Consider the following 11,685-nt stretch of genomic DNA (forward strand, 5'->3'; position numbering starts at 1 on the left):
CATATATTAATCAGATATATACATTTGTCTCTAGAATGTTCATGATATTTCATTGATCTCCTTGATTATTTCTGTGCTGGTGTCACGTTGGTTTAATTGCTGAGACTTTATAGTTGTTTTAAATTTTTTTAGTACTTTATAATTAACTTTGACATTAAAAAATAAATAAAATCAATCTGCACTTAAGAAAGAAGGAGAGAGAGATGGAACTCTTACCTTTTGCAACAACATGGATGGAACTGGAGAATATTAAGCTAAGTGAAATAAGCCACTTATATTCATCAAATTGAAATTTCATCAAATTTCAGTTGATGAAAGATAATTACCATATGATCTCACCTGTAACTGAACTGTATTCAACAAAATAAACTAATGAACAAAATAAACCACAGGCATGGAAACATGGAGCAGACTGAAAGTAACCAGAGGGGAGGGGGAAAGAGAACAATGGTGGAAAGAAGGGGAAGGGACTAAACAAAGAACATGTATAAATGACCCATGGACATGGAAAACAGAGTGGGAATTGACTGTGGGAGAGGGGGGTGGGGTGGGATGGGTGGAGGGGTTAAAGGGGAAAAAATTGAGACAACTGTAATAGAATAAAAATGATATATAAATTTAAAAAAAGCAAAAAAGAACCTGACAAGATATTAAAATAAAAAAAGAAAATCTTATGTATATACATATATATGCATACTAGAAATAAAGAATATTCTTTAAAATGTAAAAAAAAAAAAGGAAATATTTATGTGCTTGTTTCCTGCACTACAGTAGCTTCAGGAAGAATATTATTTAGTGATGTTTGTAGCACATGCTAACCAATTCTGCAATTTAACGAAAGAGACTTTTCATATGAACACATATTGGCCTAGAGCAAAATGTCTACATAAACCTTTCATACCTGACAGGCTGGGGATTGCTGCCTCCGCAGACAGAACACATGGTCACTCTGTGTCCTTCTGCATGCCGTTCTGCTCACTCAGGAGAACGACTGAAGAGAGATCTGGCCCAACAGCTTTCTTGCTAGGATGTGAGTCCCAGTTCCAAGACTGACTTGTCTTTTGAGCTCAGGCAAGACCCTCAATGTTTCTCTTTCTTCAATTGCTCATCTAGGGAAATGGTTATATGCTCTGGGATTGTTCTGAGTAGTAGGTAAATTAGCGTCTGGAATACAGTGAGTGCTAGGAAGTTTTGGGTGTTATGAATATTCTTCAGATCGGAATATCTTCCTAGGGATAGGTCAGGAAGACCCCGACTTGATGAAATGTTTGATGACTGAAATTCACAGAACTCTCTCTTCCTTCTGGAGTCTTCTTATACTGATCACAAATAAGTCATTTCTGTGGTACTTCTCATTTACTATTTTCCTTGGACACCTCTCTGTGTATATTGTGTGTATCAATAAAGCTAAGACTTTTTTGAGATAATCTCAAAATATTCATTCAAAATCAGCAACTTGCAACCTTTGTCATCTTATGGCACACATATATGAATTTCTAAAGTTCTGTGGCACAAAAAAATACAATTTTCCCAATCTGTCTGACAAAAACATAGGTTTGATTTCGATGCATTCACCCTGGGTGGTTATTGTGTTGGCTGTTGTCTTTTTTTTCACTTGAAAATCTGAGAAAAAATAGTTCAGTGCCTTTGACTAAATGGTCAGGTATTTCAGGTTTTAAAAATGCCTGCAACACAGGAGTGCGCTCCTGTGGCAGGCTGGTTGAAAACCGCTGGCCTATGTGTTAACCTTTCGCTGCTTCACAAGGTGGTTAGCAGGCTGTCTCTATATAACTAGTGATGGGACACTCTCACTTGATCAAGTTAAAAAAAAGAAAACTCAGGAAAACTGCCTGTACCTTCTTCCAGCTGAAATTTCCCCCAAGGCTCATTGATTTTATGTTATAATATGGGAGGAGAGATTTCTGGGATTATGGCAGGATAGGAAGCACCAAAAATAAGTCTTCCTGGCTAGACAATAATTTCGCTGTTAGAATCCGCCTGATGTAACTCTTTTGAGACTCTGGAGTCTTGATGTTGAAAGCTTGCAAGTTCCAGGAAGGACTTGGACAGGAAAATTGCTTTAAAACTGGTCACTTTCAGTTCTTAGCGCAGGGTAAGGGCCTGTCCCACTCCCACAGCAGGCAGCCGTGCGTGTCTTCCTGAAGCTGCTCATAAGCAGCCTGAGGGATGCAGGGTGGGCAGAAAAAGACCATGTCCTTAGGGATCTGTGCTCTTACATTGGCTACTGTTTCTGATCACAGAGAAGCAAACAGAAAAGCAGGCAGCTCCTTCCAAAACATGCAAGCCCCATCGGTCCCTCTTTCGGTTTTAACTTTTTCCTCTTTCAGGAGGCAGACATTAAAAAGGGTGACATTTGAAAACAACTGCAAATGTCAAGAAAAAGCCTCAGTTTACATGTCAGGCTCATTCTTAGAACAGAGACATTTTCAACCATCAAAAACCAAAAACAATAAAGAAACAACAAACCTTATGAAATGGTGAGAATCTGACACCCAGAGTTAGCCCCATTATTGGACTCAAATATTCAGTTCAAGCACAAAACTAAAAGTTACATGGCATACAGAGAAATAGGAAAGTACGGTCCATTCAAAGGAAAAAAAAAATCAACAAAAAATTATTTCCGAGAGAGATCTAAGGGGCTACTTGCTAGCAAAAGGCTTTAAAGTAGTCATTGAGATGCAAGTGCATCTTTTGCAGACCGTCTCGGTGACAAACCTGCATTTTCCAGTCCCACAGCCTTCCTTTTCTCCATGAGACAGCTGAGTGGCAGATGCAGAGATGCCGGTGTTTGTGAACACCCTGATGGGCAAGACCCTCCCTCCCAAGGTGGAGCCCAGTGATACTACTGAGAATGTCGAAGCCAAAGTCTAAAACAAGGAGTGCATCCTCCTGACCACCAGCATCTGCTGTTTGCGTGCAAACATCTGGAGGAGCGCCCCCCTCTGTCAGACTGCAATTCCAGAAAGAGCCCGCCCTGCATTGGCAGCCTCCCTGATGCGGGGGCATCAGTGACGTTTCCCTCCACCAGCTCCCCAGGAACACAGCAGCCACAAGAGCTACCGGCGTCGTGCTTGCCTGCGCCTTTCTGCTGTGGATGAGGGCAAGAGGTGTGGCCATGCCAACAGCCTGTGACCAAGAGGAAGTTGAGAAGCAGGCTCTCCACAGCCCACTCCAATGTAAGCAGGGGGGTCCCCTGCCAGAGAGCCATGGTCCCGGGGCCTCAATAAAATTGGAAAAAAATTAGTAACTGTCTTACGGATGTTCAAAGACCTAAAGGAAGAAATGCATAAAGTGAAGAAAACAATGAGTAAATCAAATGGAAATATAAATTAGGAGGTAGAAACCCTAAAAATAACATTCCCTCTAAAATTCTGGAGTCCAAAGTTCAACATAAATGGCCATTCTGTAGATGACTTAAATGCAGCTTGGAACAGGAAGAAGGAAGAGTCAGGGAACCTGAAGTTGGACAATGAAGACTATTTAGTCTGAGATCAAAAATAAAAACATTGAAGTGAATAGTGCCTAAGGGACTGACGGGACCTGTGGGTCACCGATAAGCAGACCAATATTTATCCACTGTGGCAACCCCGGGAGGAAAGGATAGAGAGAAAGGGGCTGAGAGAATTTTAGAGAAATAATGACTGAAAGCTGCCCAAACTTGATCAAACGCATGACTGTACATATTCAAAAACCTCATCCAACTCCCAGTAAAATGCAACCAAAGACCCATAGTAAGACCCATAACAATCAAACTTTCAAAAGCCAGCAACAAACTGAGAATTTTGAAAGCTGCAAGAGGGAAGTGAATCATCAGGTACAAGGGATCCTAAACATGATTATGGGCAGACTTCGCATCAGAAACCTGGGGAGCAGAAGACACTGCGCTAATAGGCTAAGAGTGATAGAAAAAAATGGTCGGCCAAAAATCTTCTACACAGCAAAAGTGTGCTTCAAAAGTGAAAGAAACGGTAAGACTTTCCCTGAAACCAAAGTTCAGACAATCTGTTATCACTATATCTCCCCTGCAAAATTGCTCAAGGGTGTCCTAAAAGGTGAAATTAGAGGACAGTAGAGAGTATCTCTGGCTGTGCAGACCAGCATCTCATGGAGGGCACATACATGAGCAACAGTGAAAGCTAGCACTGCTGGAACAATGGCTTGTAAATGCATTTTATTTTCTGTGTGATTTAAGAAGCTAGTCTTACAATCAAAATAAATCATGTAGAAGCTGGTATTCTGATTATTATTGTAGGGTAGTAAGATTTTAACCACCCAAAGGAGTGAGATGGAGCTGACAGAATCCAGTGTTGTAATTTATCGAAGTGAAGTTGGTATAAATTCAAACTGTGGTGTTATAACTCGAGGATGGTAAATGTAATCCCCATGGGAACCACAGACAAAATCACGACTGAATACACACAGAAGGGGATGAGACAGGGATCCCAACATTTCATTACAAAAAGCAACTAACAAATAACAGGAATGCACAAATTGAAGGGGGAAGGAAAACTTTCAGAAAACAGCTCCCTCCTTATCAGTAATTACTTTCAATTTTAATGGATTATACTCTACCATCAAAAGGCAGATATGGATGGAAGGGATCAGAAGCACAAGACTCAACTCTATGCTGTCTGCAGGGACTACGCTGAGATTCCAAGGCATGAACCGGTTGAAAGTGAAAGGATGGAAAAAGACATTCCATGCAAACTGGAACCAGAAGACAGCACGGATGGCTGTTCCAATTCAGACAAAACAGACCGAATCAGAAAAGGCTTTAAGGGAGAAGCAGCACATCGCATTTTAGTAAGTTTTATACACTTCAAGAAGACATACTAAGTATAAGCATTTATGCACCTACTGACAAACCTTCAAAATATAGGAAGCAAAACCTGACAACTGAAGGGAGAAATACACACTTCTACATAATAGGCATTTCCCCAATAACAGTTAGAGGCCTCAACCCCAGGCCCAACAATGGATGACACAACTAGACTGAAAATAAGGAAGGAGCGGACTTCAACAACACAATCGACTACCTTTCGCAGACACAGAGCTCCATGGAGCAGAACTTACTTTCTCATCATGCTCACGTGGCACATCTTCCAGGAGAGGTCATACGGTCAGCCGCAAATTAATATTAATGATAAAAATGGTTTTAAAGATATAGATATCATACAAAGTATCTTCTCTGTCCCCATGGGGTAAAGTTGTTGAACAACAACCTTCACAGACAGAAACTTTTCTGAAAGAATAGATTCATTGACTGGCCACATGCTAGTCAAGGGAAATACAAAAAACAAAGAAACAACAAACAAACTAAAAAATAGATCCTGGGGCATGAGGTCTAAACCACCAGCGGCAGGGACGGTTGTAGAAAGCAAACATTCGTGCCATCCCGGGGTTCTTTTCATAGTTTTAAGTAGAAAGATGTAAGGTGTTTTGAAGGAATATACGTTGGCTATTTATGAGGCGAGCGCGTAAGAGAGTAAGTGGGGCTAGTTCTGGGATAGGTGCATAGTCTATATTGGAAGAGATGTTTGGGGCCTTTAGATTGCTGGATGGAAGTAATCTGAAAAGTTCACATGTATGCAGGATGTGGTGAAACCTGGTGGTCAGCTACACCTTTCTAATTTATTTTAAATTTTAAAATCACAATTTATTTTTTAAAGATTTTATGGTTTTTTTTAGAGAGAGGGGAAGGGGAGGAGAAAGAGAGATAAACATCAATGTGTGGTTGCCTCTCAGGCACTCCCTACTGGCGACCTGGCCCACAACCTAGGCATGTGCCCTGACTGGGAGATGAACTGGCAACCCTTTGGTTGCAGGCCAGCCCTCAATCCACTGAGCCACACCAGCAAGGACGGCTCCTTTTTGGATGAGAGCTGTAGCAGTTCTTATATTAACACTATTCTTGAAATTGCTCTGGTAGTTGATTCAAAGTTTCAACATACATTCCAGAAAGGGAACAATCTAGTGTCTTCCCTTGGCTTTGTTAACTGATTAACTTCCTGTCTGTCCTTCCCACCCTCAGCCTCCTGGAATTTAATTTATGAACATGATTAATGATTACTACATTTTCAATGTCTACAATAGGCTTATTATTACATATGGTATTATATAATTTTGCTTTCCTTCCATTTAAGTTTCTTTCTATTTATTACACACCTGTATCCATAAAAAGCCCAAGTTCATTGGCTGTTAAGTACAAGTTGTTACACAGAAAACAAGATGAAATCAACATTTTGGGAATACTTAGTAGAGAACCAAATAAAATCAGAACTAGTACACATTTACCTTTCTTCTGTTAGGAGCAACTTACCCCTCATTGCAAACATAGTGAGCCTGTGAACCAAACTGGAAAGTTCCATTTATGTAGTTTACTTCACCATTTACAGGTTCTCCTAGCTGTGGACATGATTTCCCTAAAAGAAAATTTTCAAATTTGTTGTTTTATACCAATATCAAACAGAATAGAATCAAAATAGAAACTCTACATTGTTCTATTAAATTCATGGAAATATTTTCTTTCTTATTTGTTTTTATTAAATTTATTAGGGTGACATTGGTTAATAAGTTTATATAGGTTTCAAGTGTACATTTCTATGACACATGATCTGTATATTGCATTGTGTGTCCATCTCTTAAAGTTAAATCATTCATATCACCATATACTGGGTCTTCTTTACCCTTCATTACCCACCCCCACCAACCCCCTTCCCTCTGGTAACCACCAAAATGGCATCTGTGTCTAGAAGTTTCAGTTTTATATCCCACACAGGAGTGAAATCATATGATTCTTAGCTTTTTCTGGCTGACTTATTTTGCTTAGCATGTTATTCTCAAGGTCCATCCATGTTGTCACAGATGGCTGAATTTAAAAATCACATTTCCCGAGAGAATAGAGAACCAAAGAAAAAATTTCCTGGAGATTTTCAAAGCCTGAAAAAAATACATTGCTACCTAAACCCTACCTTCACACAAGAAGACCATCATCTCAGTAGTGACATGACATCTAAAATATGTGAAAGTCTCTAGAGCAATGAAGGGAAAACTTTTGTGTACTTACTTTTGCAAGCCTCCTGGAGAGGTGTCCATATGCCATCAGGTTGACAAACAGAAGACACGGGGAGAAGAGGAACACTGCGCATATATCCTGGGCGACACTGATATTCTACGTTGTCCCCATTACGGTAAGTGATCTTGGGATGACCTTTGAGCCTCATAGATTCAAATCTCGGTGGAGCACCACAGGCATCTGAGCATAACAGAAGGACAACATGGAAGTAAAGCATTTTCTCCTTTTCATCAGCTGTGGATTATGGCCTGGCAGCAGGCAGGCAGGACAGAATACATGGAAAGGTCCTGGGCAAGATTTCAAGTGATTGTTCCGTGCTTTTACCGGACGAGGTGCCTCGCCTGATTTAAGTAACATTCTATCAGCTTTTGGTTTTGGGGGAGTCAGGAGTAATTGAAGAGACGGCAGCAAAATTTTTGGTTTTAAAATATATTTATAGGTATGCAACTTTCAACATTTTTTCTGAATTCATTTCACACTCACTCCTCCCCTAAGAACACTTCTATAGAATATAGCCCTCATCAGATTACTCTTCCACAGTTTGAAATGCAAACCAATGATGATGACTTGTCACTTGAGGTATGATCTTTTATAGGAATGCAAGTTCCTAGAGGTCAGGGACCATATGTCTTCTTTTCCTACTGTACGCTGTACCTAGTGGGTGCTCAAGAAATGCTATTGTAAGCACTGACTATTAAATAATCGTTGCGGATTTCACAAGTCAAAATAAATATGGATTCTTTCAAAATGGAAGACTTCATATGTTCCATATGAGTGAACATATAATAAGTGAACACTTTATAAGAGAACAGATGACAATTAAATGTCAACATTTATAACTCTGACATTATTTAAATATAATTTATTCTTCCTTCACTAATCAATGGATCATTCTGGGCCTCAAAAGTCCTCCGAGTTAGCTGTTTGGGCTGTACGGATACATTGCTATGCCATCAGAATTTTTTATTTGTAGATTTTTTTTGGTAGTTTTTTTTCTTCCTAGAATAGTGTCATTTCTACTTTAGCAATTGCTCTTCCTTCAAATTACCTGTGTGCTTGAAAACCTAACAAATCTGATAGAACCACCGCAGAAAGTAACGTGCCGGAGACACATAAAGCACTAAAGGGCTAAAAGAATGCAGAGGCCTCCCCTATAAAGTTAAGGACCTAAGGAGAAAGGAGATTGATCTGTTTTGATCCCTGAGGAACTTTTCTTATTCCTTGGATTGGTTAAACTAAAAAAAATATATATATATATTTGCACTTCTGTCAAAAAACAAAAATTATGTGACTTTTAAAATTAAATTCACTGGAGTAACATTGGTATTGTATAAATTTCAGGTATACAGCGTTGTGATGGGATATCCGCACACTCCACTGTGAAGTTAAATCTCCTTCCCTCACCTCCCTTTAACCTCTTTATGCCCCTCCCCCACCATCACCCTTCCCTTCTAGTAATTGCCGTTTTGTTGTCTGTAACTGGTTTTTTTTGTTTGTTTGCTTTGTCTGTTTATTTGTTGCTTTTTGTTTAATATCCCACATAGGAGTGAAATCATAGTTTTTGTCTTTTTCTGGCTGACTTAGCATAATACTCTCAAGATCCATCCATGTTGTTTCAAATGACAATATTTAACCTTTTCTGTGGGGCTGAGTAGTATTCCACTGAATATATGCACCACATCTTCTTTATTCCATTACTCATTAAAGGGCACTTCGGTTGTTTCCATGACTTGGTTACTGTGAATAATGCTGTTCATGTTCCAGATATAAGGTTCATGTTCATGGGGTACTCTATAACTTGATCAGTCTTTTCAAATTTCCTGGCAGACGCCCTGAAGAAGACTACTGATTCATATGTTAGCTGATATTCTTAATATTTTTGATGAACGTTCATACTGTTTTTTATAGTGGCTGCACCAATTTATAGGGAATCCACGAGCAGTAACTGAGGATTCCCTGTTCTCCATAAGCTCTCCAATGCTTGTTATTTCTTGTCGTATTGATAACAGACATTCTAAGAGGTGTGAGGTGGTATCTCAATGTGGTTTTGATTTGCATCTCCCTCATAATTAGTGATGTCGAGTATCTTTTAATATATTGTTAGGTCATCTGAATGTCTTCCTTGAAAAATTGTCCAGTCCTCTGCCCACTTTCTAATCAGATTTTGTTGTTGTTGAGCCGTATGATTTCTTTATATATTTTGGAAATCAGCCCCCTCTCAGAGGTATCTTTTGCAAATATTTTTTTTCCCATTCAGTTGGTTGCCTTTTTGTATTCTTAATGGTTTCTTTTGCTGTGAAGAAGCTTTTAGATTAGATGTGGCCCCATTTATTGAGTTCTCTTTTTACTTCCCATGCCTTTGGGTCAAGTTTACAGAAACCCCTCTGAGACAATAGTTGATAGGTTTAATAGCTATCTTTTCTTCTAGGTATTTTATCGTTGCAGGTCTTACATCCGAGTCTTTAATCCATTTTGAGTTAATTCTTGTATATGATGTCACATAGAAGTCTAGTTTCATTCTCTTGCATGTGGCTTTTCAGTTTTCCCAGTACCACTTTTTAATTATATTTTATCGATTATGCTATTACACTTGTCCCAAGTTTCCCCATCTGCCCCTCCTCCAACCAACCCCCGACGCCCTCCGGCACCCCCACACCGTTGTCCACGTCCACGCGTCCCGCATGTGTGCTCTTTCTTTCCATCCCCACGACCGTTCTATAACTATCACGTTGCGCTTCTCAATCCCGTCTCTCCCTTTGCCCATTCCTCTAACCCCCTCCCATCTGGCACCCGTCAAAATGCTCTCTGTGTATGGATCTGTTTCTGTTCTGCTTGTTTCGTGTTTTAGAATCAACTGTTGATAGATATGTGTTCACTGCCATTTTATTGTTCATATTTTTTATTTCCTTCTTAAATGAGACCCTTTAACATTACATAAAGTACTGGTTTGGTGATTTTGTACTCCTTTAGCTTTTTTTTTTTTTGCCGGAGAATCTCTTTATCTGTCCTTCGATTTGAAATGATAGGTTTGCTGGGTAGAGTAATCTTGGTTGTAGGTCCTTGCTTTTCATCGGTTTGATATTTTTTGCTATTCCCTACTAACCTAAAAATTTCTTTTGAGGAATCAGCTGACAGTCTTATGGGAGCTTCCTTGTAAATAACTGTTTTTCTCTTGCTGCTTTTAACATTGTCTCTTTGCCTTTAACCTTTTTCATTTTTATTATGATGTGTCTTGATGTAGGCCTGTTTGGGTTCAGTTTTTTTGGGTCGCTGTGCTTCCTGGACTTTATGTCTATTTCCTTCACCAAGTTAGGGACATTTTCTGTCATTTTTTCACACTTGCTTTTCATGACTTTGAGAACTTCTTCTCCGTCCCTGCTTGCCTGCAAGGTGTCTTGTGAGAAATCAGCTGATAGTGTATGGGTACTCCTTTGTAGGTAACTCTTTCCTTTTGTCTTGCTGCTTTTATGATTCTCTCCTTATCTGTAGTCTTTGGTAATATAATTATGATGTGTCTTGGTGTGTGCTTCCTTGGGTCCAACTTCCTTGGGAGTCTCTGAGCTCCCTGGATGTCCTGGAAATCTATTTCTTTTTTCAGATTGGGGAAGTTCTCCTTTGTTATTTTTTCAACTAAGTTTTCAATTTTTTGCTCTTCTCCTCCTCCTTCTGGCACCCCTATGTTTCAGATGTTGGAACATTTAAAGTTGTTCCAGAGGTTCCTAAGCCTCTGCTCATTTTTTTGAATTCTTGTTTCTTCATTCTGTCCTGGTTGAATGTTTATCTCTTCCTTCTGCTCCCAGTCATTGATTTGAGTCCTGGTTTCCTTCCCTTTACTGTTGGTGCCCTATATATTTTTCTTTATTTCACTTTTCACTTTTTCTCCATTTTGCCACCATTCTCAACTGATTTTGTGAGCATTCTGATTACCAGTGTTTGAACTCTCCATCGGATAGGTTGGCTATCTCTTCATCACTTAGTTCTATTTTTGGAGCTTTGATGTATTCTTTCATTTGGGTCATATTTCTTTGTTTCACTTGCTTGTTAAAATCTAGACACTCCATATGATAATTAAAGAAGATATAATTAAGGAGACGGTAAATGAGGAGAAGTAAACATTTCTCTTCATTCCTACAGGTATAAAATTGATATAACAGAAATCTGTGTGGCTCAATGTTGGGATTTATTTGTGAAAACAGACTCTATTTTTCTTGAGGGCATTGGAGGGATAACTGATGATGGATGGAGTCTTAAGCTGGGGTTGTGAATACATAATACAGATGATGTGTTGTAGAACTCTGCACCTGTAACCTATACCATTTGGTTAACCAGTATTATGCCAATAAATTTAACAAGGAAAAAAAGAATCTGTTGTTCTCTGCAACCATACTATACAATGTTATATATCACTTATATCTCAATAAAGCTGAAAAAACTTTCCCATCTATTTCTAGGTTCAAAAGTGAGCTTTTTATTTTTTTTCTTGTGAGAAAATTTTAAAAATAAGGAAAAGATATGGTGTTTGCTTTCCTAGTTATAGGCACAAGAGTGAACAACTGAGGTCCTACTGTCACTTTCTTTGAAGTAGTGAA

General features: G+C 39.1%; 1 protein-coding gene across 1 annotated transcript in view; it reads right to left on the minus strand.

Annotated features, from left to right (window-relative positions):
* Positions 1-7,313, minus strand: part of LOC129062053 (membrane cofactor protein-like) — a 33,502-nt gene extending 26,189 nt beyond the window's left edge. Inside the window, exons 1-2 of the mRNA XM_054562825.1 lie at positions 7,088-7,313; positions 6,341-6,443 (exon numbers count right to left, since the gene is read on the minus strand). Coding sequence (XP_054418800.1) covers positions 6,341-6,443; positions 7,088-7,313 — 329 coding nt within the window. The remainder of the gene's footprint in view (positions 1-6,340; positions 6,444-7,087) is intronic.
* Positions 7,314-11,685: the final 4,372 nt, after the last annotated feature.

The sequence above is a fragment of the Pteronotus mesoamericanus genome, unplaced genomic scaffold, assembly GCF_021234165.1.
Source record: "Pteronotus mesoamericanus isolate MK-2021 breed Mesoamerican mustached bat unplaced genomic scaffold, CSHL_Meso_final scaffold_705, whole genome shotgun sequence".
Taxonomy (NCBI): domain Eukaryota; kingdom Metazoa; phylum Chordata; class Mammalia; order Chiroptera; family Mormoopidae; genus Pteronotus; species Pteronotus mesoamericanus.